The sequence below is a fragment of the Protomyctophum parallelum genome, assembly GCF_964188405.1.
Source record: "Protomyctophum parallelum genome assembly, chromosome: 12".
In the NCBI taxonomy this organism is placed as follows: domain Eukaryota; kingdom Metazoa; phylum Chordata; class Actinopteri; order Myctophiformes; family Myctophidae; genus Protomyctophum; species Protomyctophum parallelum.
This window is the reverse complement of record NC_139712.1, coordinates 18,049,868-18,077,670: the sequence shown is the minus strand read 5'-3', so window position 1 is coordinate 18,077,670 and position 27,803 is coordinate 18,049,868. Positions and strand designations below refer to the sequence as shown.

The window sequence follows — 27,803 nt, the reverse complement described above, 5'->3', positions numbered from 1 at the left end:
TTTGTACATTCCCTCAGTTAAATATTTGCTGTGCATGCCCATGCATGGATCATATGGATCATTAACTGACTGGATGACGATGATGGGTCACTGAATGACAACACACTGACTGTACTCACCGAATGGTTGACTCCCCACATGACCACGCTCAGCAGGGGGTCGCTGGCACGGAACAGCTTGACTTTCTGGGCGACGAAGCGCTTCTTTCTGGTCTTGCTCGCAATGGATGCGGCAATGCTGCTCGCCGCCGTGGCCATCTTTTTGTTATCGGAATAATAATAATAATAATGGTGATAATAATAATAATGCTATGGCCGGGGAACAAGAGAATTCCCACAACCCGGCTTTATATTGGCTGCTGTTGCAGTGGTGTGTGTGTGTGTGTGTGTGTGTGTGTGTGTGTGTGTGTGTGTGTGTGTGTGTGTGTGTGTGTGTGTGTGCGTGTCAGTCCCGATGACAGCTCGCTCAGCAGTGAGTGAGTGGGTGGGTGGGTGGGGGGGACCCCAGCAGCACCAGTCTTCAATGAAGACGGGATCTTCTCGTCACCATTCTGCTTTAAGGCATGGATCCGGTTCACCAACAAAAGGTCCAACGACGTGTCCGATCCCCCCCGATATATCTCCCCCGGTTCTGGTGCGGTCCAACGCCGCTGCACGCCAGCCAGCAGTACAGTGTGTCTGCTGGGTCTATAGCTGGGCGGTGTTGCTGCTACTGCTGCTGCCCCGCGGATTTCTGCCTGTCCCGTTGCGGGAGGAATGGAAATATATACAGTACATACACGTCCTCTTCTTCCTTCCTTCCTTCCTTCCTTCCTTCAGTGGATAACGACGTGCTCGCGTTCGTTCATCGATCCCACACTTCTCCCTTCATCGTCAGTCCACATCATAATTCACCTCCTCTTCCTCTCTTCCTTCTCCACTGCTCGCGCGCGCTCTCTCTCTCTCTCTCCCCTCCACACCAGGTCTGTGAGTGTATCTCTCTCACGCGCGCGCGCACACACACACACACTCCTTGCCTGCGTCAAGTCAGGCGTAATACAAGGTTTTTCCTGTACGTGGACGGTGGACTTCAAAATAGGAGGATGCGTGTTGTTGGCTAATGTGCCATCCGACACGTGCATGCAATCTTATAATGGAAAAGGCTGTGTTATTGGGTACATGTTGTGAAAAGTAAAACAAAATATATAATCTACAACTATAAGTGCACGGCCGATATAAAGAGTTTGTTTTATTTTGAAAGTACAATCAATCGTATGTCCGCTTCAACTGACATCGATAGGTCCCATATTGCTCCATGGCTAGTAGTCATAAAGCCATATGTTCCACGATGCTGTTTAACCAACTACGATACACGAAGTAAACCAAAGCGACGCTTTCAAACAGTAGTTGCAAACAACACCATGTATGTACGCTTCAAGGCAAGCTAACACGGGCTCTCCTTTAGTCTCCTATGTATCTGTTAACTGTGGGTCTCTGCCTGTCGTGCCCGACCTTCGCTAGCGAGCGAGCTACATGCTAACGTGACGTCTACACTACAGAACAGTTGTCAGTCTAGCCAGAGCCATAGAGTAACACATAGTTACGACAACTCCGTTCACTTCATGGGGCCAGTCCTGTGGGGGTTCCTCACGCCCCCTACCAGGGCCCAGGAAATGATTCCTCATAGGTCATTTTCCTCATAGACATTTCAAAAAGTATTTATTTAAGTACCTTTTAAGCCTCATACAAAGCCAACTCGAGTTGTGACAAATCATGACAACAAACGCAATTTGATGTCATATGTCATCACCACACTTGTATGTCACTATATTTAAATTAAAACGCCTATAGAAGCAGATGTAGGCCTATACCTGATGGATGATCCACTTCAATGTTTTACAAGGTGTCTCTCTCTCTCTCTCTCTCTCTCTCTCTCTCTCTCTCTCTCTCTCTCTCTCTCTCTCTTTTCAATTTCAAAATGCTTTATTGGCATCATGGCATGATAAAATAATGTGTTCTACATTGCCAAAGCATACATATGCCTACAACAAAACAGATCGCAACATTGCTCTCTCTCTCGCTCTATCTCTCTCTCTCCCCTACCTACAATAACATAGTTGCACTGCTCAGTTCACACAGGTGTGACAACGCTGGTTATTAACAAACTGCCCTCCCACTCTGGGCTCTCTGGTGTAGAGCACATTAAAACCTTCTACAGAAACCTAGGTGTGTGTAAAGACGATTTTAAACTATTATGATAACTGATGAGGTACTTAAGAAATTGAGTGCCCTCCAGGCCACTGGCCATGACAATATTCCCTCCAAATTTCTCAGAGACTTGGCCATCTCTATAGCTCCAATCATCACGCACATAATAACCTCTCCAACAGGTCCCCCAAGATTTAAAACTGGCCAAAGTAACCTCCCTGCACAAGAAAGGGAGTAAGCAACTACCGCCATATTTCTATTCTAAGCTCCATCTTGAAAGTGATGGAGAAAGAAATAGTCTATGAACAGGTTGAAAAGTATCTTGCCACAAATAAATTAATGTACGACTTCCAATCTGGCTTCAGAACATCTCACTCCACTAACACAAATAATAATTTGTGTTATTAATCTTTGACTTAATAACACAAAAGAAAAATGTGGTAATTATTTGCTCAATAGTGAGCCTGGAGTGCATATTTACAATACTAGTTCAGTAGAACAGCCCAGAACAAGTCTGGCTGCCCTATTTTGTGCAACCTGTAATTTAGCTATATAGGTAGCCTACTTTTACCAGAGTATTTTCAACAGGCTATACTTTATACTTCAACTACATTACATCACAGAGGCAAATAGTCTATGTACTTTTTACCCCATACAATTAGGCTATACTTGAAAACTTTACTTTATAGTTATTTGTATTACAAAACATATCCTATACATTAACCATTTCAGCCAATTTAAACTTTGGATATTTGAAAATAGCAGATATTCAAGCTCACAATTAATGTGAGGTGATGTGACACGTTGTGAGCTAGGCTATTTAAGAATTTTTTATACATTTAGCCTACTTTGTGAAACGGACAATCAATGAGGACTTTTTTTAAAACCTTTGGTAGCCTAGAAGTTCATGTATTTGAACACTTTCGTACTTTTACTTTTTGATTTCTGGACTTTTACTCAGTGTTACTATTAGTATTTCCAGTAGAAACTTTCTACATTGCAGTTTTGGTCAGTCACTTTGTTTTAGGATTACAGCCCCATCATGCCAAAACAGAGCCCCGCACGACACCCCCACCTGCTGCTCCGAAAGATCAGCCATGACCATGCACAATCCTCTAGCACGCACACAAACACACATACATACACACACACACACACACACACACACACACACACACACACACACACACACACACACACAGAGAGAGAGAGAGAGAGATAGAGAGATCATAACAAAGCCTACAGTAGCCTATAAATTAACAATCCCACAAGCTGCAATTAACGCATTAAGAAGAAAATAGTATTTTCTTTTCTCGTACAAATATAGTTCATATTCATACTACGGTATAGACTATAGAGACATTTATCGAGGCACATCTTAAATTGTGCTAAATCCAATTTAAACCCTCCTTCTTTCGAACCAACGTGGACCGTTGCCTAGCAACGTAATGTCAACGTAGCCTACCTTCCAAAACACTGCTGTTTGAGTCTGGCTGGGCTGAATAAAAGGTAGGCTAGTAGGCTTATGTGCTTTAATAATGTCAGTATTTTTTCTTTCGAATTGATGTGATGGCCGGTTCTAGCTATTAATAGCCTACAAACACAAACGGATTGACTAAAACATTTCCTGACAGAAGTGATATTTTTAGCTTTAGCTGGATTAAAGTAGCCTAATTGAAGTTAACAGACATTGACAAGCCAAGAATTAAGCCTGAATTCTAGCCCACTTGTTTCCATCACATTGCAATGCGATGAATAGCCTCTGTCTCGCGTGTGCCAATTCCTCTTTTCTCTACCCTCTGGTGTATTATTTTGCACAAGTGTTTCCTTTGTAAGCTACTTTTAGTAGGCCTACTTTGTAAAGCACATTGAATTGAGAAATGATACATTGGAGCCTATTTTATCCCCAAATGTACCCTCCAACTTCTCATATAGTATGGCTAATCCACATGTTTTGTGGCAATGTGTTGCATTTGTAAAAACATTATGCCTTAATGCAATTTAAAAAATGATTACCCAACAGATCCCTATTTATAACACAGCTGAATACATGCAGGTGCCCTGCACTCTACAATAACTCAGCTCCCTGTGATATATCTCACTTTGTTTCAGAATGGGAAAGAAAGTGAAGAAAGAGAATGATGCCCTATGCAAGGACACAGTAAGTGCCTCAGATGACTGATAACCTCTTGATCTCAGTGTGTCAGTGGCTTCAAGGCCTACTCAAATGTTTTTTACTTACCGGTAAGTAAAACTATACAAGTAGAAGTAAAAATCTGTTATTTTAAAATTCAAGTACAAAGGTTTTGGCATATTTTATTAATTTATGCAGAATGTCCCATACAGATCTTTTGAAAATATCAGATCTATAGCTACTTGTAGAGCAGCTATTTTCAAATAGCCCAAGTGTATGTAGGGCTGAAGTATGTTTTGTAATAATAATCAAAATCTAGCCTATAAGAGAAACTAAGTGGAGTGAAAAGTACAATATTTGCCTCTGAGATGTATAGGAGTAAAAGTAAAAGTAGGCCTATACCTCAAAATTGTATACTTGAATACATGTGGTTACTTTATAACCACTACTGCTTTAATCCATTTAAGCCTGACGTCGAAATTTTAAAAATGCCTTCTAAATCCTGACAGTTTTCTGAAATACCTGTTTCTATATCAGTGGTGCTAAATATTTGCAAGGACCCCAAAATGATATGTATTTGGCCACCGACCCCCATCTGAAAATATGTTGTTCCAGGAACCTCCCCCAGAAACACAGATTTGAGCTAAAACGTTCGCTCTGAAAGAATATATATTCAAAGATTTGCGCCACATTTTCAAGACTTTAAAAAAATAGCAGATCTACAAGCTATGAGCTTGTAGATCTGCTATTTTTCAATAGCTAAAGTATAACATAATGCTTTAAACACCAAAAGGGGTTCCCGCCCCAAAATGTGTTAATTGACCCGTAATACTTTAATTGACCTATGATAAGCATTAAGCGTCTCTGTGCTCCCACAGTTTGACCCGCTGCCCATCGAGAGTAAGAAGCCAGCCACCGCGGTGCTGATGCTGAGCTCTCCAGAGGAGGATGTCCTCATCAAAGCCTGTGATGCAATCTATACGTTTGCAGAGAAAGGTATACAACATATTACTGCAAACCCCCCCACACACACACACACACACACACACACACACACACACACACACACACACACACACACACACACACACACACACACACACACACACACACACACACACACACACACACACACACACACACACACACACACACACACACACACACACACACACACACACACACACACACACACACTTGGCCGCTATAGACCCCTATTTGAAAACTTGTGTTGTGCCGGGGAGGGACCCCCATGCACTATAGCAAAGAATAGAGTTAAAATGTTCGCTTTCAAAATCTATATTCAAAGATTTTGTGCACATTTTCACGATTTTTCTAAAGAAATAGCAGAACTATACAGTAAGCTCTTCATGTTGCGCTATGAGCCTACAGATTGCATATGCAGATTGCATCACACCACCTCACCCACGTAGCACTTGCAGTTGCACTGCCAATTGCCCTAGCCTCGACGACCTTATACAGGCATATGAAAAGGCTCAACTTGATAGCATTTTATGTAGACATACCACTCTAATTTAGATAGCATTTTATGTAGACATACCACTCTAATTTAGATAGCATTTTATGTAGACATAGCACTCTAATTTAGATAGCATTTCATGTAGACATGGCACTCTAAAGTGTCTATACAGTCTCAGTTTCACTGTACAGATATACTACTGTTAGACAGATGTTAGGTTCTTAGCTTGTTTATGATTATTGATGACTATATTTTTTAGGGGCTCTAGCCCCTCCTATGCCCAGTGTTAGTGTGTAGGCCTAACCCATATATAGTGTAATTATGTATGTATTTGATGTATTACGATGTGTTGTTCTCGCTTACTGTAAATCGCTCTGGATTAAAAGCATATCTGCTAAATGCCTAAATTGTATATCTGCTATTTTTGAATAGCTGAAGTATAAAATATGGTCCCCCCCCCCACCCACCCACCCCACTTTGAGAACCAATGGCCTACAATACATGCTACATAACGGTATACTGCACTACAATACTACAACACCACTATACCACAAGGTCACACACATGCCTTTCCTGTCCATCCATGCTTTAAAATACATCCACTGCTGTCTGTCTCCCCCCGGTGGCAGGAGATGAGAACAAGTTGTGTCTGCTGAGCCTGGGGGCTTTGGAGCCCCTCTGTGAGCTGGTCACCCACCAGGACAAGCTGGTCAGACGCAACGCTGTCATGGCGCTGGGCATCATGGCCACCAACGGTGCGTGAGACATATCGCCCTACTGTATGTCAATGGTGTCATAGCTGGCTCATGCTATAACATCAGGAGCAGGAGACAGTTGAAAAGTTGAACAACATAAGTGTATTAAATAATAGGCCTATAACAGGAGGAACTAAAGAGGAACTGCGCAGTACTGAACAAAACTATACAGATCCTATGGGGTGTGTAGTTAGTAAGTCAGTGGTGTAAGTGTAGTGTATGGATGTGTGATACATGGTGTGGTGCGTGTGTGGATGGAAAGGATAATCAAACTTAACTGAAAGGAGGCTTGGAGGCTAAAGCAGGGAGTGGAGGCAGCATGTCTGCCTCCTCTGGATCTCTCATCTCAAGTGGCAGGAGCTGTGGCAGACCCTGTATTTACTATTTATAGCCTTTGGGAGACACTGGGCCCAGGTGCTCTCCCATTAGCCATCAGGCCAGTGCCCCACCCAGGCTCACCTACAGGGTGACAGTTAGGCAGGCACATCCACTACTAGTCATAACTACATGTGTGGGGCATCACAATATGGTAACCCAAAATGGAGCTAAATTATAGAGATTACAGAGTGGTATAAAATAGCTAGTGGCTAAAATGATTGTGATGCATGCTAGGTGCAATAGGTAACATTTAGCCTATTTTTTAAATATATGTAGGCCTATATAAATATTTTAGCCCTCATTTCCCTCTATCTATGTGCTGGTGTGTTTCCCTACAGACAGACAGACAGACACATCGCTCTGGGTGTATTTTGGTTTTGTTCCACTGTTTATGTTGACATTTCCTATGTTTAAGTTGACATTCATCCTTTGCAGGGTTGTGTTTTTTTTTGTTTTTCTGAGGGGAGGGTTACCAAACAGAGCTCTTAGTTCGATTTGAACTTCAAGTGTACCTTTAACACATTTAGCCATGGGGACCCCCTGAAACCATCTCAAGGAACCCTGGGGGTCCCAAGACCCCACTTTGAGATAAGTAAGTCTTGCCGAGCCATGAGACCCATATACAGTAGGACAGTAGTTTCCTTAGCGTGAGGCAGCTTGATGTACAAGTGTACACCCACTGGACATGACGCTATGTTGCAGGGACTTACCCGTCCCCAATCCAACCCTTGATGCTGAGTACCAAGCAGGGAGGCACTGGGTCCCATTTTCCAGAGTCTTTGGTATGACCCGGCCAGGGATCGAACCCCAACCTCCCAGTCCAATGGCGGACAATCAAACCACAAGGCCAGTGGTTTAACTGTAGTGACTGATGATTTGATGTACTGGTTGGTTAGTTGGCTGGACAGCCACACGCCAGTCAGAGTAAAACAGACTGAATGTTAATATGTAATTTCACCTTTGTTTCTGTTTTGATCGACAGGTGATGTAACAAGTGCTCTAAAGAAGCTAGACGTCATCCCGTCAATCATTGATAAACTGTCACCTGAAGGTACGAGTGTGTTTAGATCAACTGCTGATTAATAGTGTCGCAGTCCCGCCCCCTACCAGGGCCCAGGAAATGATTCTCAGTTCATTTTCCTCATAGATATTTCAAAAAGTATTTATTTAAAGACCTTTTAACACTTCTTTTGTTGTTTTTCTTTTTTGTAATTATTTCTTTGGTCCAAAATAAAACCACATATAACTTATACAATTCGGGTGGTTGTATTTTGCCTCCCTGCTCTTCTATTGAGACATTTAGTTTGTGCCAAAGGTCGTGTCTCACCTAGACACAGGATCTGACACACATTTTGAGTCAAGATTCAATGTATCCCCTGAGAAGCAGGCATGCATACCATCAATGGTAATATGTAATATGGTAATACTGTATGTGTTCAAAAATAAGAAGAATGTTGCAAAATGCTGCTTTAATGAATAAATTAGACACATCTACCTTCTTGTACTGTATGAGTATGATTAAACCAAGGCACTCTTCTGGTGAAAAAGTTAAAAAGCCTTCTGAAGTGGCTCTTTTGTCGGCTCCAAACATTTTAACGATAGTCAACAAAACCTGTACTGATCGATCCACACCACACACAGGTTGTATATCATATTTGGTTTGCATATTTTACTTAAACTTTTACAAAACCGCTTCTCAGTTCCTTATGGCATTGTTCTCTCTCTGCTGTGGCTCTCATATAACCTGGTAAAAAATCACAATCACCAAGGAATGACATGACAATCAATTAGGCCTGTGGAGGCATGCTCTTTAGTTTGTTTTTCTGCACTCCGTCTCCAATGAACAGCATGTGTGTATGGTCTGTACGTGTCCCTATATGTCCCTTATATGTCCTAGTACGACCCCTGCAGCATGCTGATTGGGGTTGCAGGAGGGGGCATTACAACTGTGCATTACATACCCCCCCCCCCCCACACACACACACACACACACACTTATGTGTGTGTGTGTTATTCATAGTCTGGATTTTCGGTGGTGAGGTGACCACCGAACTACAACATGACGTAACGAGCCGCTGTGAAGAGCAAACCACCGCCCCAGCCCTTCTCTCTGTTTTTACTCACCACCGCTCAACGTTATTTCAGCTCCGGTGGTCACCTCACCACAGAAAATCCAGACTATGAATAAGCCTTAACTATAACAATAATAGTATACTGGTAGTTGCACCGCTCGATCACTTCACACGGGGTGTGATTTTTCTTCTTCAGAGGACTCAGTAGTACAGGAGTTTGCTACTCTCTGCCTGGCATCTCTTTCTGTTTCAGAGGACTCAGTCGTACAGGAGTTTGCTACTCTCTGCCTGGCATCTCTTTCTGTTTCAGAGGACTCAGTCGTACAGGAGTTTGCTACTCTCTGCCTGGCATCTCTGTCCGTGGATTTTGACTGCAAGGTGAAGATCTTTGACAGTAAGGGGCTGCCTCCTCTGATCCATCTCCTGTCCAGCCCAGACCCTGACGTCAAGAAGAACACACTGGAGACCATCTTCAACATGGTTCAGGTGTGATTCAACGTGCATAATGTATATACAACATGTGGAATCAACCCAATGACGAAAAACAAACAAACAAAAAGGCTCTCTCGGGTGGAAACCGCATATGTCCAAAACTTTTCCTTTTCAGGATTCAAATTCAAAAGTATCAAAATGAGCAGATCCACAAGTTAAAATATGGAGACAATTAATGTGGCGATATCAGAAGACCTGACACAAACTGTTACTTTTCAGGGTTGAAATTCAAAAGCAGCAAAACAAGCAAACCGACAATTAGCTTTGAGGTTGCGGATCTGATACTTTTGATGCTTTCGTGCGGCGTTGGTTGTGTGATCGAGTAGGGCGTTCATTCACGAGAAAAGCACAAAAAGTGTAAATAATATGGAGATAAGAGGTTTGTCTGACTCTATGTCTATGACAATGTCCAGGACCAGCCCAGTCGCCAGGGGGTCCAGGAGCTGGACGGGGTCCCTCCACTGCTGCACATGGTGACGTCGGACTACCCCGACATCCAGCGACTGGCCCTGAACACCCTGGACGCCCTGACCGCTGCTGAGAGAGACGCGCGCACCGTCTTCAGAGACCAGCGGGGCTTCGAGAAACTCATGGAGTTCCTCAATAACAAGGTTATTGTTTTTTGATTGATTGATTGATTGATTGATTGAATACTTTATTAGTCAGAACCAGTGCAGTGATGGAAGAAGTACTGTACTACTAATACTACAGTATACGCACAATCGCACATGTTTTACCTAAAAGTAAACACTCAAGTAATTGTTTTGATACTGCAATGTATACATGCAAATATTCAAAATGTAAACTACTTGAGTAAAAGTTAAAAAAGTATAGGCATCAAGTACCTAAAGTCAAAGTACTCATTGTGTATAATGTCCCTTTTCACAAATAATACCGACAAGCTCACAATTGGGAGCTTGTAGATCAGAGAGAGTTGAAGTGGTTAGTGTGTTTTCATAAAAGTACAATATTTCCCTCTTAGAATTACATTTGAAAACTTAAAATGAGTACTTTTTGGTATACTTTAACTACATTTACCTTTGTACTTTTACTCAAGTGCATTTTGAATTCCGGACTTTTACTTAAGTAAGTTGTAACAGAGTATTTCTATATTGCTTTTGATAGCCTTTACTTAGGTAAAACCTTTGAGTACTTTTCCCCACCACTGCCTCTGTGCCAGCAGGACTTCAGTGAGCTCCATGCGGAAGCCTTGCAGGTGGTGTGCAACTGCATGGAGGACAGCGAGAGTCTCCGCTTCATCCACAAGGTGGCAGGCGTGAGCGCGCTGATGCGCTTCGTCCTGTCGCCAACCACCGCGCCAGAGGTCCGCGCCAACGCTGTCAAATGCATCGCCCGCACCGCACAGAGCCGTAAGCAAAAACACACAAAAAATACGCCTTCAGTGCAGCCGCGTATAGCGTGGATTAAGACTGAGCCAATTAGCATCATGGCCGGTTTTGCCGACTTGCTAATGGGGGACCATTTAACCCTCTTATTGCCCTTCATGATTCTGAACAAGCATTAGTTTGCACGAAAAACATCCTTGGGCTAAATTTGGCCATATAGCTACTTGCCCAAATGTGATGACCTCACCACATTGACATGCCATTGGCTATGGCCGTTTTTAGACCAAGGAGTGTTTTTCGTGCAAAACTAATGCTTGCAATGGATACAGAATCATGAAAACCCCCACACATGAAATGTTGTATATTTTCAACTCCTCGTTGCTGTCATTTCTCAGCCGAATGAGAAACAGACGGTCCGTTCCGGTTTCATTCCCTCAAGAGTACTCTCAAATCATGTGTGTGTGTGTGTGTGTGTGTGTGTGTGTGTGTGTGTGCGTGTACGTGCGTGTGTGATGCGTGCAGCGGAGAAGCGCACGTTGCTCCATGAGCAGGGCGTGGAGGAGGCCCTGGTGGAGCTTCTGTCTGCTGACGGGGGGGACCACGTAAAGATGGCCGCCTGCCGCGCCGTGGCCGCCATGAGTCTCCATCTGTCCAGCAAGGACACCTTCAGAGAACTGGGTCAGAAACACACACACACACACACACACACACACACACACACACACACACACAGCAGGCCATATACTACAGCAATAAACGTGCACTAATGAGTGCACAGGAACAAATTAATCACACAACTCCAATGCTCACATCAGTACATGTGTGTGCGCGCATGTGTGTGTGTGTGTGTGTGTGTGTGTGTGTGTGTGTGTTTCAGGTTGCATCCCTGCAGTGGTATGGTTGCTAGGCAACAGTGATAGTGTGGAGGTGAGAGAGGCAGCAGGCCACGCCCTCTCCAACCTCACACACGACCACCAGCCCAACGCCCTGTGAGTGACCTTTGAGTGACTCTGTCAAAAACTAGTCTTTCCGACATGAAAAAGTATAAATAAATACCGTACATAAATAGAAATCGATTCTGAACTTTTGAAAAATAGCAGATCTACAAGCTCATAGCGCGCCACCGAGTGACGTGCTACGAGCTTGTAGGTCTGCTATTTTTGAAAAATCGAAGGACGACTGACATAGAAACATAGCTTTTTCAGAAAGCTGTCAGGATGTAGAAGACATTTTTAGAATCTGATCTCAGGTCAAAATGGCTTAATATCGTGGCATTAAAATTCGGGATATATCCCTGAATCGATTATTTTGCCCACCCGTATTCAGAACGCTCTCTCCCTGTGCTGACAGGGAATTACTGTGCAATGTCCCTTTTTTATTCTGTCGATCAGAAAACATGAAGTGCATGATGATGCCCTCCGTGCTAAAGACGACAAAAATAAACATGCACGGTCGTCTGCGTTTAGAAACAAGTGTGAAATTAGCCTTAGCGACGGTCCTTGTTTATACTGTACAGCCACAGCTGTAGAGCCATTTGTGACCGGTCTACAATCTCTAAACATTGATTGTTTTCGAGTAGATGCTTTAGGATTCATGCGTCATTCATGCGTCATTACAGACTGGTAATGAAGCATGAATCCTAAACAAGTACTCAAATTTCTTACTTAACCCATTTAGGCCTGACGTCGAAATTTACAAAATGTCTTCTAAATCCTGACAGTTCTCTGTCAGGATTTGCGCCACATTTTCATGTTTTTTCAAAAATAGCAGACCTACAAGCTCGTAGCGCGCCACTCGGTGGCGTGCTATGAGCTTGTAGATCTGCTATTTTTCAATAGCTAAATTATAACACCAAAAGGGGTTCCCAACATGGGTTAAGCAAAAGGATGAGTACTGCAATGTGGAAATACTCTGGTACAAGTAAAAGTCCGGAGTAAAACATGAGTACATGAGTAAAACTAAAAGTACAAAGGTATTGGTCTCAAAATATAGGCCTACTTAAAATATCAAAAGTTGTGCAAGAACGTCCCTTTTAAAAATATCCGATCTACAAGCTCACAATGCGTCACCATGTGTCGCATTGTGAGCTTGTAGATCTTCAAATGGCTCGAAATGCATATAGGGCTGAAGTGGATAATGTATGTCTTGTAATAATAATAAACCAACTAAGTAACTGGTATAAAGTTTTCAAATATTTGAGGTGGAGTAAAAGTATATAATATTTTCCCCATTGAGTAGTGGAGTAGAAGTAAAAGTACAGAACATTGAAAATACTCCAGTAAAGTAAAAAATGTAATCCTCAAAATTGTACTCAAGTACAGTACTTGAGTACATACTTAGTTTATACCTCGGCCTAGTGCCTACAATACAGGTAGACAGACAGGCCGTCTCTCCAGCGTCATTCACAGCTCCGATCCGGTTGTGTAAAGACCCGGAAAGGACTATAGTAACTTGTAGTTAAGAACCATAGATATAAAAAAATATATAGAAGCCTCATTGGCCGAAGTGTATCGACATGAGGGCGGAAGTGCGGAAGGCATGATACAGAAAGAATATCGGGAAATGTTTGGAGGATTTTGAATAATTTGAATAACACACACACACACACACACACACACACACACACACACACACACACACACACACACACACACACACACACACACACACACACACACACACACACACACACACACACACACACACACACACACACACACACACACACACACACACACACACAATTTGGAGGTCCTTTGTGCAAGGTCCGTTACACACATTAACGTGTCTCCATTGTGGGTGTGGGTGTGCGTGTCTGTGGTTTTCCAGCGCAGTGCACGAGGCAGACGGGGTCAAGCCTCTCGTGCGGCTGCTCAGTGGCGGAGGCTCCTCCCCCGGGTCGGTGGTCCACGCCGCCGCCGCCCTCGCCAACATGGCCGAACAGGAAGCCCTGCGAGGTCACATCCTGTCACACGGCGGAGCCGTCCGGGCCCTGGTGGAGCCGCTGCGTTCCGGGAACACCGACGTACTGGTCCCAGTGACGCAGTGCCTGGCCGTACTGGCAAGCAACGCAGAGGCCAGGGCACAGGTGTGTGTGTGTGTGTGTGTGTGTGTGTGTGTGTGCGCGCGCATGTGGAAATCAATCAATATGTCCATACACAGATGTGTCTATCTATGGCATCAGTGGAATCAGATAATTTAATAATTTCAGATTTTAACTGTCTCATCTTTTGTTGGCGTGTTAAGCTGAGAAGTGCCGGCGCCATCCCTCCATTGGTCAATCTGCTCCGCTCCAGTCACGCGGAGGTGCGTTGCAATGCCTGCTGGGCCGTCAGTGTCTGTGCCAACGACGAGCTCACTGCAGTGGAGATGTGGAGACATGGGTGAGAGAATAATGTCATTTCGTAAATTAAGGCCCTGCTTTACCAGAGTGTCACACAAAAGCATCAAAAGTAGCAGATCCACAATCTCGAAACGTGGAGTGAAATTTTCAAATGGATTAAAAACCTTGAGAAAATAGCCGCTACAAAGTGCCACGCTGTGAGTTTGTATATCTGTTGTTTTTGAATAGCTGCTCTATATGGATGGGAGGGGTTAACATTATTGTGATGCTGTATTGTACATTTAGTTGGAGACCCCCCCTGGAACCACCTCAAGTCTAAACTAAAGGTCATGAGACTCTAGAATACTAGATTGAGTGCCCACTGCCCAGCAACAGTGCATTTCTTTTGGCAGCAGTGCGGTTTGCTGAGCAGCCAGTAGATGGCGGTAGAATACAGTATTGAGTGTACCTCTTTGTAGACATTCTACAGCAGCCATTCCCAAACCTTACCCCTGACCCTAAAGAGAAATGTGATGTCTCCCCAGGAACCAAACTAGTGAAAATATATATTATATACAGATTTATATACATCTTGAAAACTCGAAATGGGACATTCCACATTACTTTTGGTACTTTAAGTACATTTTGATGCCAATACGTTAGTGCTTTTAGTAAGCAAGTTTTGAATTCTAGACTTTTAACTTGAGCCACGAACCATGTGATGAGATTTAGCCCCTCAAACCCAAAACTTGCTGTATTATTAGGAGAGATAACAAAATAACAATTCTTCTAGGCCTAAATCCTCCAATTGTCTAGTAGAGTAAATTAAGTAATGCAGATGTTTAACAATTTAACTCTTGAGAGTTAAACATCTATTAAGGGTCCATTTGGTTATCAACTCTCCATCGTTTAGCTGGGCGGGACCACCTGGAACCCCCTCAATGACCACTTTGAAAACCTCTGACTTGTGAGTCTTTTTTTTTTCCACCCCTGGTTTGTTTTGTTTTGTGCGTCACATGACGTCAGAGCCTTGGAACGGCTGCAGGAGATCAACCAGTCGCTGAATCGCAGGAGCCGGTTCAGCGAGACTGCGTTGCTACGGTTACTGGACTCCAACCTGTCCGTCAAATATAGCCTGACCGGCCGACTGGCCTCCACCGACATCACCTCCGACGGCTTCTACGACGCTGGACAGGTGTGTGTGTGTGTGTGTGAGGGATGTGCGTGTGCGTATGCGTGTGTGTGTGTGTGTGTGTGTGTGTGTGTGTGTGTGTGTGTGTGTGTGTGTGTGTGTGTGTGTGTGTGTGTGTGTTGTGTGAGAGAGAGAGAGTGAGAGAGAGAGCACCAGAGAGAGAGTTTCCACAACAGAATCACCTAACACTAAATATTACAGCAAGTCAATATAATGAAATGTCATTATGGTTTGGTTTATTATGGTTATTATGACTTATTGTCTTAATTTGTTCCCAATGGGATTACAGTTTGTTGCCCTTACTTATACTATCGCAAACAGAGTGACACCAAAGATATTTCACCATTGGTTGGGATAATAAACATTACTGATGTGAATGAACCACAGAAAGGCAACATTGTCTGTCTGTCTGTCTGTCTGTCTGTCTGTCTGTCTGCCTGTCTGCCTGTCTGCCTGTCTGCCTGTCTGCCTGCCTGCCTGCCTGCCTGCCTGTCGTCAGGTCCATGCGGGTCAGAAGGTTCTCTCGCTAGAGGAGCTGTCCAGTCAGCCGGTCAACCAGTGGCGGCCCGTCATTTTCGTCAACGCAGCAGCAGAGTACGAGCGCCTTGCACACATCAGTGAATGTCAGGATGACACGTTGTTGCATTTCATCATTGAACCCCTTTTGGACTGATAAAAAAAGGCTTCTAAATCCTAAAATTTTTCTGAAAAATCTATGTTTCTATGTCAGTGGTGCTCAACCTTTTTCATGTCAAGGACCCCCAGAATTATCTCTATTGGACCACGGACCCCCATCTCAAAATATGTAGTTCCAGGGACCCCCCCAGAAGGAAATATTTAGTTTTATATTTTGGCGCGCTAATGAGCTTGTAGATCTTCTATTTTTCAATAGCTAAATTATAACATAATGTTTAAAACACCAAAAGGTATTCCTGCCCAGAATGGGTTAAGTCAGCTTCAACCCTTTTCATATCAAGGTCCATTATTTACTTGGCATTCGGGCCACGGATCCACCATTTGATGTCAGACCTTGCCTCAGGGCTCCATGCAGCCCTGAATCGCTATAGCCACGCTCATTAATAATGAAGTGTCAGGCTCTCTCAGACCCAAAACGTAGAATATTTTGTTGTTTCGTTGGAATACGATTTTGTCCACAATTCCATGCTGTATTGATGTGGTACCATTAGGAGAGATAACGGGTACACTTGTGTAGACTTCTTGAAAGATTAAGTACAATAATGTACGTATGTATGTAAATTAAACCAAATGTACCCTTACGGGTCCATTTGGTTTCATTTTACACTCTCAAGAGTTAAAGATCTATAAGGGTCAATTTGAACCCGATCCCGACATTGTGCCCATCCTATGCCACCCTACGCCAGTGCTCGCACCCCGAGGCGTTGTGAGCTTGTAGATCAGCCATTTTCACCCCCCCCCCCCCCCAGGCCCCACAAGCGAGCCCATTCCTCCAAGCCAGGGACGGGACGGACCCACAGCTACAGAGCCTTTGTGTTACTTTCACACGCACACACACTCATAAAAGACACACACACACACACACACACACACACACACACATATTTATGCAGTGCACAGAGAGCCATGCACGATCGCTTGTGTTCCTGTCCAAGCTTTTAGCATTTAGATGAATTATGTTCACCCACCAAAGAGACAAGTGTGTCCCCTGAGGGGAGCCTCATTCATGCCTAATTTTGTTGTACTACACAGTACACACACACACACACACACACACACACACACACACACACACACACACACACACACACACACACACACACACACACACACACACACACACACACACACACACACACACACACACACACACACACACACACACACACACACACACACACACACACACACACACACACACACACACACACACACACACACACACACACACACACACACACACACACAAAAGATGTTCTTGTGCGTGCGTGGTGCATACTTATGTTTGTGTGTTTGCTACTTTTGCTGCATGTCAAACAGCTCTTCTGGGGAAATGCTGTGGGGGAATTAAAGGACAATTCTCTCCCTCTCTCTCCGCACACGCACACGCAACATAATATACATGCATGTTGTTTTGTGTTTCATAAAGCCAATTAACGCATGTGACTGTTGCGTTCCTCCAGGGTGCACGTCGTGGACCCTTCAGAGGCCAGGCCGGACAGCCCCCCCAGCACGCGCTCCAAGACCCCAAGGTGTGTGTGTGGATGTGTGAGGCTTGGTGGGAGTTAGCCACATGGACCCTAGCAATTTACAATTTACAATTTAGGCATTTAGCAGACGCTCTTAATCCAGAGCGACTTACATTTAAGCAAGAACAAAGCATGGGAATACATCACATAAAAAGCATTTATCATGAAACATGCGTAAGCTAAGAAAGTAACAGTGGAATATTTATATAGTGAAACTATACATACACTATACATATAAACTATACATCTTTACTACTATGCTATATATGTGTACTATGGCGTGCTATGACTACATACAATACAATTACAGTGCTGTCTACATAACATGCTATAAGTCTGTATCAAATGCTATATAATCCAACAGAAATGCTATCTAAGGGTTTAGGGTAAGTGCTAAGGGCCATGATGGAGTCTGAAAAGGTGGGTTTTCAGGCTACGGCGGAAGATTGGGAGTGATGCTGCAGTTCTGACTGCAATGGGAAGTGCATTCCACAGTTTTGGAGCCAGAAGGGAGTAGCACAGTGCTACTCAAACATTTTTGTTGTGCCAACACTCATTCGCCGCCATCAAGGGGCTGAGTTTATACTCGAGCACTGCCAACATTCATATCAACGGAAAAAAGCCGTTTCACTCGGAAAACGAAAAAAAGGAAGTGTAAAATAAAATCGATATGTAATGTGTCCCGTGAATGTTATTTAATTCACCCAAAACATGAGACATCAAGCCAGCATACTTTTCACTTCCATTTTTGTCCTGTTTAGCCTATGCTTCCGTCGCACGGCAACCAGAGTAATACAGACACATACAGCACAGCGTTATGAAACGTAATCAATAAATATAAAAGAATATGTCAAAAGACTCTCTCTCTCTCTGCAGCCGAGGGAAGAGCAGAGGACGTCGGGACGAGGACAAGCGTAAGGATGAGAGCGACATCAAGCAGCAGCAGCAGGAGGAGGCGGCCTCCACGGAGAAGCCATGGAGCGTGCCCTTTGACCCCTCGTTCCAGGCACTCTGCGCCCAGGCCAGCTCGTCCATCCTCCCGCTGGGTGACCAGGGTGACGCGTGCGCTGCCTTAGCCAGGTGACACGCATGGCATGAATGACCACCAGTCAGTGTTCAGTTTGACCATGCAGTGACACTGTAACTGATAATGAGACGTGAATAAAGCTTGTTTGATCAAAAAAGTAAATCTTGGAAAATAATCCAAGATAAAAAGGGTGTAAAGTTTTCAGTTAACATTGAAGTGGACGGAACGTTATTCCGACCAGTTCCTTTCCCCTCCATCCAGGTGCCATTTTCAGCGATTCAAACAAGTAAATTGATCTAAATGTTACCTGTCCCGACCTATACCACCTCTGTGACTGTCAGTCAGCTATATCTCGCGTGTGATTGGTCGACACAGGCTGGTGAGCGAGGCCATGGGCGGGGCAGTGGAGGCGGAGAGGTGGCACCAGTTCCCCTGGGAGCTCCACCTCAGCCAGCTGAAGGTCGAGCTGCGCTCCAACGCCATCCCCGTGGGCCGCGTCTGCAGAGGCATCTACTGCCACAGGGCTCTGCTCTACAAGGTACACACACTGCACAGGGCTCTGCTCTACAAGGTACTACACACTGCACAGGGCTCTGCTCTACAAGGTACTACACACTGCACAGGGCTCTGCTCTACAAGGTACACACACTGCACAGGGCTCTGCTCTACAAGGTACACACACTGCACAGGGCTCTGCTCTACAAGGTACACACACTGCACAGGGCTCTGCTCTACAAGGTACACACACTGCACAGGGCTCTGCTCTACAAGGTACACACACTGCACAGGGCTCTGCTCTACAAGGTACACACACTGCACAGGGCTCTGCTCTACAAGGTACACACACTGCACAGGGCTCTGCTCTACAAGGTACTACACACTGCACAGGGCTCTGCTCTACAAGGTACTACACACTGCACAGGGCTCTGCTCTACAAGGTACTACACACTGCACAGGGCTCTGCTCTACAAGGTACTACACACTGCACAGGGCTCTGCTCTACAAGGTACTACACACTGCACAGGGCTCTGCTCTACAAGGTACACACACTGCACAGGGCTCTGCTCTACAAGGTACACACACTGCACAGGGCTCTGCTCTACAAGGTACACACTGCACAGGGCTCTGCTCTACAAGGTACTACACACTGCACAGGGCTCTGCTCTACAAGGTACACACACTGCACAGGGCTCTGCTCTACAAGGTACACACACTGCACAGGGCTCTGCTCTACAAGGTACTACACACTGCACAGGGCTCTGCTCTACAAGGTACTACACACTGCACAGGGCTCTGCTCTACAAGGTACTACACACTGCAATGTGTCCAATCTGTATGGTAGAGTATGTTCATGATAATGAATGTATTCATATAGCACTTTTCCAACAACGTTACAAAGTGCTTTACATGCAGGAGCAGGAAATAACAGTACAGGTTAAAACAGCATACATGAATCAACACATAAAATCAATGGGTAACAAGAAATAACAGAGAAGAAACAATTAAAAACCTTAGAACAAAAGCAGAACCACTAAAAAAAAGGCCTTAACATAAAGATGTCTCCCTGCTCTTCTATTGAGACTGTTCCGTTTAGATCGTGTCAAAGGTCATGTCTCACCTATAGACACAGGATCTGACAAGTTTTGACCTGATGGGTCAAGATTCAATGTATCCCCTGAGCAAGCAGTCTGGAGCGATTAGCTCAATAAGGCTCCACAGCGTTCCTTCCATGATCTGAGTTCCTCACTACAGTCTTCCGTCTCTCTCTCTCTCTCTCTATCTGGTATCTCTCAGTGTCTGTCTGACCGTGTTGGACTGAGCTGTACTTTGGTCCGAGGCGAGTACAACCGGGCTTGGAACGAGGTTCTACTCCCTGATGAGGGGACCCTCCACATCCGTGGGCGCCGCAGCCCGCTGCTCACTGCCTACATAGTGGACCTCATGCACCAGCCTGGGAGACTACTGAAGTCCAACACGCCAGCTGCCACACAGTACCAGACTATATAGATCTGGAATAATGTCACAATGTGGATGGCTAAATACTATTAACCCATTTTGGTGTTTCCTTATGTTATACTTTAGCTATTAAAAAATAGCATATCTACAAGCTCAGAGCTTGTAGGTCTGCTATTTTTGAAAAATATAGTGCAAATCTTTGAATATATATTCTTTCAGAGCGAACGTTTTTAACTCAAATCTTTGCTTCTGACGGGTTCCTGCCTGGAATAACATATTTTCAAATGGGGGTTGGCGGCCAATTACATTACATTTTTCGGGTCCTTGACATGAAATATGGAGCACCACTGATACAGAAACATGAGGTATTTCAGAAAACTGTCAGAATTTAGAAGACGTCAGGTCTAAATGAATGCATGAATGCATTCCATGCACACAGAATAACTTGTCCTACTTCAGGGCCAATTCCTTACTTCCTTCACAGGTGTTATCGACGATACAAATTCACAGTGCACGGTTCTCAAACTTTCAAGGTCCATTTGTACACTCTAAGAGTTACAGACATTTTAGAGCCACTATGAGACCCATTGGTACAGCAGAATGTTTCCACTTTCCAGTGAGCCAACATGCACAATATCAGCACCCTGACTCTGTTTGACCAGAATGGAACAGAGCCTTCATTAGTATCATTAACACGGACTCTGTTTGACCAGAATGGAACAGAGCCTTCATTAGTATCATTAACACTGACTCTGTTTGACCAGAATGGAACAGAGCCTTCATTAGTATCATCGGTAGCCTGTGTGTATACTATGCATAGAGCCCATTCCACCTAAAGTATTATGTATGTGCCTTTGGCCAGTTGTGGGCGGGCTGACCGTGTGGGAGGGAGGGGGGGTGCCGCAGGTAAATGAGATAAGATAAGGGACACAGGTGCAACAAGCTGGTTGATGGATGGCATGGGGACTCTGGGAGAGATCATATGGTTTTTATCGTCACATTTATGCATTTAACAAAACTATGCTGTTAGTTCCTGTTTAACACAATGAATGGGAACATCACCCAACGACGGCGGTTGACGTTTGTTCATTGTTCAAGAGTCAAAAACGATGCATCTGTGCCCAGCCAAGCGGCTAATGTTTGTTCAAGATAATCACTACATCATGATTTTGTGATCGTTCAAATTTATCACTGTGGGGGTCCTCCTTGCCTTGCCACAAAATAGTTTGAAAGACACTGATTTAGAACGAAGGCATTTGTAGAATCGGCCTCAGGTCTTAAGGGTTAATGAAACATTGCAGCTATGCTGCTCCACGTTGTAATTGCCGACAGCAGGCTATAGGTCAGGCCATGCAGGGCAAACAGTAATGTGGAAGGCAGAGCCAAAGTCTGCATGCAAGTCAGAGCAGGTTACATATTATGTGCCGTTTAGCCCTCAAAACATGCCGTTTACAAAGGCTGGAAATGTTATGGGGGTGTAACGGCATGATATGTATCACCAATCTTACATGGTTGACGATACGATACATGGACACTATTGGTTCATTCATGGCAATAGTGCAGTTTCTTTTAAGGGAAACATTTATTATTATGAATATAAATAAGTAAACACAGAGATTCTCTGTACTAGTAGCAAATACATACATTATATTTGAACACATGGACAAACTCGTACATTGACATGAACACAGAGAATACACACATCTATCAATATATTTGATGTATTGCCATGTTTTTGTTATTGCTTACTGTAAATCCCCCCCCCCCCACCCCCGGTCAGTAATACATGTGCACTAGTAGTAGTAGGCTAGTAGCCTTCATTCAATAAACATCCGCTCAACCAACACAGGCCGCTATCTAGTCTTCTTATCAACAGGCGTGACCTACATAATGGTCATGGATGGTATGATTATCAATCATACCACTGCTGCACGCACGCACCCACACACACGCTGTCACTCACGCGCGCACACACACACACACACACACACACACACACTGTCACTCACGCACACATACACACACACACACACACACACACACTGCAGTCCAGAACAGATAAGAAAAGACCGGAGCAGCCGGCCACCATAAAGGCTGAGATTGTCTCAGATCAGTGGGTCCACTCACTCACTCACTCACTCTGCCAGCAACACTTGACTTTCTTTTTAACGCAGTGGAACCGCAGCAGCAGAAGGAAAAGACAACATGTCTCGTTTCATCGCCCGTGTTTCCCGCGTTATTTCTCAGCGAGCCACAGCCAAGTCTGTGCTATTATTACCAAAGAGAATTCCAGTAGTGTGCATCTGCCCTGTCTCCACAAGTCAAGGTAAATGGAATGGTATATTTTCTGAGCGGTGTCTGTGAGTGGACACCATTCGCCTCAGGCTGCAAGTGCAAGTCAAAGTCAACTCATCTGTAAAGAGTAGGGCAGTATAGGCTATTGTGCCGCTTGTGTTACCTCGGGGGAATTCTTTAGTAATTGCAGTTGCAGTAATTGAGTGATTAAATGCACAGTTTAGCCTATAGCTTTGATGATAAACAGGCAAAATTGTACTCTATTCTCTCTCTCTCTCTCATGTAATAGCAGATTATTTGGGGGGAAAACGGTTGAAGGTGCCAAACAGCCATAGCTGTCACCAGCCAAATCCAACTATGAATAAAACAGTATAGCATATTAGGCCTGTTTTGCTGGGAAGAGAATGCATTTTACTGAATATCCTGCAATTGACTTGGGTGTTCATTTGTGCCTTCATTTGCTCAGGCTTGAAGTCTCTCACTAGATATAACAAAACTACAGACTGGCATAAGAAACTGACCCCAGAACAGTATGTGGTCACCAGAGAAAAGGGGACCGAAGAGGTGAGTCTCTCTCTCTCTCTCTCTCTAAGCACAAATAATGTTAAGAATTCACATGGACTGCAAAAAACAGTAAAAAAAAATAAAAACTCCACAGAGATTTCAACCTCACCATAAAGCTTTCAACACGCAGGGCCATTGGGATTGGCACAGTTGGACTTTGAGAGAAGTTTAATTTTTTTACAAGGCACGTGCCACGTGGGCATTTTGAACTATACAATGACCAGCTTATAATTATGGCCTTATGGTGACAACCTGTAATAATAATAATAATAAAAAACAACCTTGGGTGACAACCTGTAACACTACGGCTGTCACGATTACACATTTAAGATGACGATTAATTGTCACAAATAATTGCGATTAACGATTTAATTGTGTTTTTGGCATTGGAAATAATAATTATGAATAGAATCAGAAATTACTGGCATTTTTTGTAAATGTAATACTTACTGTCCACTGCAGATGATTGTAAGGCAATGACAAAGTCCAGTTCTGTGCAAGGATAATATATATATATATATATATATATATATATAGCGTTGGCTATTCAAAAGCAGATGTACAAGAAATATATCCATACTCTATCTAAGGGTTTGAGGTCAGATGTGTAGAGTTGCTGGCCAATAGTGACGACATCAGGGATCTCCATATATGGGCTTAACTGCGACAGCAGGTCGCATTGTCTATGACATCAGGGTCTCCACATTTCCATCCCTGATGATGTCACATGATGTCACGAGACCTGGGCACCATATATGGTGCCCGACACACTGACTGATGGGAGATGCACGATTCCAAAACATTCTGATACTAGTTTGGCTCACATGCAGCTATATATATATCCTATACTGAATTTGTGTGCATTGTGGTGTGTGCGCGCGTGCGTGCGTACGTGTGTGTGTGTGTGTGTGTGTGTGTGCGTGCTTGTTCCCAGCCCTTCAGTGGCGTCTATCTGAACCACAGTGAGGTGGGGATGTACCACTGTGTCTGCTGTAATGTCCCACTGTTCAGGTAACACTCTGCTCAAAACATCTAAAGTAACGGATTAAAGGCTCATTCATAGTCTGGATTTTCGGTGGTGGGGTGACTACCGCTCGGGTGGTGAGCTGACCACCGGAGCTGAAATAAACATTGAGCGGTGGGGAGTAAAAACAGAGAGAAGGGCTGGGGTGGTGGCGGTGGTTTGCTCTTCACCGCGGCTCAGTGACGTTCGGTGGTCACCTCACCACCGAAAATCCAGACTATGTATGAGCCTTTAGGCTCATTCATAGCCCTGTGCTAATACATTTCTTCAGCAAGTTATATAGAATACCGAAGTCCTGACGTCCTGGTTTGCAGGAGTAATTTCTCTATGGAGAATAACATTGGGTCATCTTAAAATCGTCTCATATAAGCATTGTGGTCCAAAAATAAATAAACATATTGTCGGGGAGGTGGCTCTGTATCCTTTACGACGACCACTACAAGAGAAGGGGTGAAATTAGTTTTTTTTTTCTTTTTTCAGAAAGAAAAGAAAAGAAGAGGTGGCAGGGAGAGCAAGGATAACAAATCTAACAGTAAAGAACGACACGTAAAGAAAGCAATCAAAGATAGCTACATAGGCTGTACAGTACACGTAGCATAAGCAGGTACAGTATGTACATGAGGTTAAATATAAGGTGCGAGGTAGTGACAAGGGTAACAAGACTACTCGCCCCGTTTCTGTTTTCCTCCCAGAATTTTCCCCAGTGAGGGGTGGGGGAGAGGCTGGACAGCAGACGGCTGGACTTTGAATTTCTCTAACTATACACTTTCATGACAGCAGAACAGCCTAAGTACAAATATAATTTATGAAAAGCTACTACAGTGAAGTCTGTTCACAGAAGTTGTTGTAGGATATTTGGGGATTATCTGACGAGGTACCATTTGAGGGGGCAAAACCTTACATAATTTATACTAAATAATACTAAATTGTTTATAGGTTCAATATAAGTCAAATAATATAGCCTTTCCACAGGAGTATCTTTTTATATTTTTCCAAAAAGAATACAAACAGCCAATAGCATATTACAAAGTTATCCCCCACTGGGGAAAATTCCGGGAGTAAAAACGGGCAAGCACCGAGGCGAGTAGTCCAGTATTCGTGACAAGTCGGTAAGCAGCGTGACATTTGACAAAAAGAGTAGGCTATAGCCCTATCGATGCAGTGGAAAAGTAAAGTCCATGGCCAGCCAGGTGACGGGGCTTGTTCAACAGTCTAATGGTAGCCGTATCGTAGCCTATGTGTAGGGGCGTGACCTGTAAATGGCCGATATACACATGCACTCTGCTCTACTCTACTTACAGACCCCATCCCGTCCTAGAAAAACAAACCACTAACTCCCCCCCAACCTTTTACCTGTTATCTCTTAGTATTCTCTTTTCTCTCCCTCTATCTCTCTATCTCCGGGGATAGTTCAGAGGCTAAGTATGACTCGGGGACGGGCTGGCCGTCGTTTAAAGAGGCTCATGGGACATGGGGGCGCGACGAGAGCCACGCCTCCGTCATCCGTCGACCAGACAACAGCCTGGGCAGTACCGGGACAGAAGTCCTGTGCAAAAACGTGAGTTGTTTTCTCAGAGCGAAAGGTCTGACCGACTCAGTGGCTCTCAAACCTATTCATTTCAAGGACTCCCGTGAGTCACAGGGTTCCATTTGGAACCCCCTCAGGGAACCCCGAGAGACCCTGGACACCACTTTGAGAACCACTGGACTCCCAGGGCTGTATTTTGCGTGTCTTAAGTACCAGGTCTTATTACTTAACTTAAGACCTGGAGGCGTGGTCAATGCTCTTTGCCAAATGGCATTGATCACGCCTCCAGGTCTTAAGTTAAGTAATAAGATCTGGTACTTAAGACAGGCAAAATACAGCCCCATGTCTCTCCAGCTCATTAGTAACCAGAAAAGACATGTTCGGGTTGGGATCCCAATTTTATTCAACCAGGAGGGAAAACGCATAGAGGCTATACAGGCGCAATTAGAAGTTATGAAACTATAACAAAAATGACCCGACGAAATTGTTACTGGAACACAATCAAATTGAAGCTGATCTTTTGGGTTCTCTCCTATAACTGGATAAAATTGCCGTCCTTTTTTACTTTGTTACTGAACAAACACTATAGAGCGTCCCGCCCCCTCCAGAGACCCGGAAAATAAATCCCTGTTCATTTTCCTCATAGACTTTTCAGAAAGTATTTATTTAAAGACGTTTATGCCGTGGACAAAGCCAACTCTTGTTGTGACAAATCATGACAACAAACAAATTGTTGGCAGGTTACAACACTTTTTTTGTTGTTTTTCTTCTTTGTAATTATTTGTTTGGTCCAAATTATTGTGTGTGTTATTATTATTGTCATGATTTGTCACGACAAGAGTTGGCTTCGTACGACGCTTAAAAGGTCTTTAAATAAATACTTGAAATGTCTATGGGAAAAATGCATTGGGATTCATTTCGTGGGCCTGGCGTCGTCATGAAAGGGGGCGGGACTGCGACGCTGGATAGCAGCGGTTCCCAAACTTTTTAACTCAAGACCCAAAAGAGAAATTTGATGTCTCTAATTATTGGATTTTGTTTTCATATAATTATTATAAAAAATAAATAAAAAACGTATGAAATTTGGGGTATTTTTTTATAATCTTTTGAAATAATAATTAAAACCAAAATGTAGGAAAAATTAGTCACGACTCTCGACCCATAAAAATTGGTCCACAAGTGAATATAGAGCTTTAACTTTTAAACAGAAAACTTTGTTTTACAAAATAGCTTTTTTAACGAGTATGTGCATGTCTTTGTGCGCATGTGCGTTCATGTGTGTGTGTGTGTGTGTGTGTGTGTGTGTAGTGTGACGCACATCTGGGCCATGTGTTTGACGACGGACCAGACCCCACGGGCCAGCGGTTCGTCATCAACAGTGTCGCTCTCGACTTCCAAACCAGAGAGGACAAGAAACCAGACAAAGAGTAAAGACGAGTAGAACTTCACACAAATATATCCATATGTCCATGAGAAGAACGTCCGCAAACACCCCCATTCTCCACATCCTACCAGAAGAACTTACAATCTGCAATGGGCTCTATGCACACATGTCATGTTGGAAAGAACTTGGACCACTTCCCTGAATTCCTTCACCGATGATACAAATGAAGGCTCTGTTCCATTCTGGTCAAACAGAGTCAGAGTGCTGCTATTGTGCATGTTGGCTTGCTGGAAAGATTCTGCTACACCAGTGGGTCTCAACGTGTCCTTGAGTGGGTTCCAAATGGCCCCGTACGGGTGTTAACCCCCCGTAGAGGGTTAACCCTCTAACACCCAGCGTTGCTTTTTAGCAACAATTTTATTTTATTTAATTACTAATTTTTT

General features: G+C 43.9%; 3 protein-coding genes across 3 annotated transcripts in view; 2 read left to right on the top strand and 1 right to left on the bottom strand.

Annotated features, from left to right (window-relative positions):
* The window catches only part of pip4k2aa (phosphatidylinositol-5-phosphate 4-kinase, type II, alpha a), an 81,118-nt gene extending 80,186 nt beyond the window's left edge, over positions 1-932 (bottom strand). The window contains exon 1 of the mRNA XM_083778297.1: positions 120-932. Within this exon, the coding sequence (XP_083634423.1) occupies positions 120-257 (138 nt within the window). The 5' untranslated portion in view covers positions 258-932. The remainder of the gene's footprint in view (positions 1-119) is intronic.
* Positions 933-4,299: 3,367 nt separating this feature from the next.
* Positions 4,300-20,616, top strand: armc3 (armadillo repeat containing 3; the record flags this gene model as incomplete). Its single annotated transcript, XM_083777664.1, has 17 exons — positions 4,300-4,347; positions 5,199-5,316; positions 6,430-6,555; positions 7,916-7,984; positions 9,316-9,491; positions 9,911-10,108; positions 10,681-10,867; positions 11,366-11,521; positions 13,673-13,685; positions 13,721-13,931; positions 14,090-14,226; positions 15,192-15,360; positions 15,857-15,951; positions 17,517-17,585; positions 18,459-18,662; positions 18,985-19,147; positions 20,404-20,616. 17 exons carry the CDS (start codon positions 4,300-4,302, stop codon positions 20,614-20,616), a joined length of 2,352 nt encoding a protein of 783 aa, XP_083633790.1.
* Positions 20,617-22,770: 2,154 nt separating this feature from the next.
* msrb2 (methionine sulfoxide reductase B2) lies at positions 22,771-27,407 on the top strand (the record flags this gene model as incomplete). The annotated part of the gene is made up of 5 exons (XM_083777663.1): positions 22,771-22,891; positions 23,327-23,424; positions 24,359-24,435; positions 25,859-26,006; positions 27,285-27,407. 5 exons carry the CDS (start codon positions 22,771-22,773, stop codon positions 27,405-27,407), a joined length of 567 nt encoding a protein of 188 aa, XP_083633789.1.
* Between the last annotated feature and the right edge of the window lie 396 nt (positions 27,408-27,803).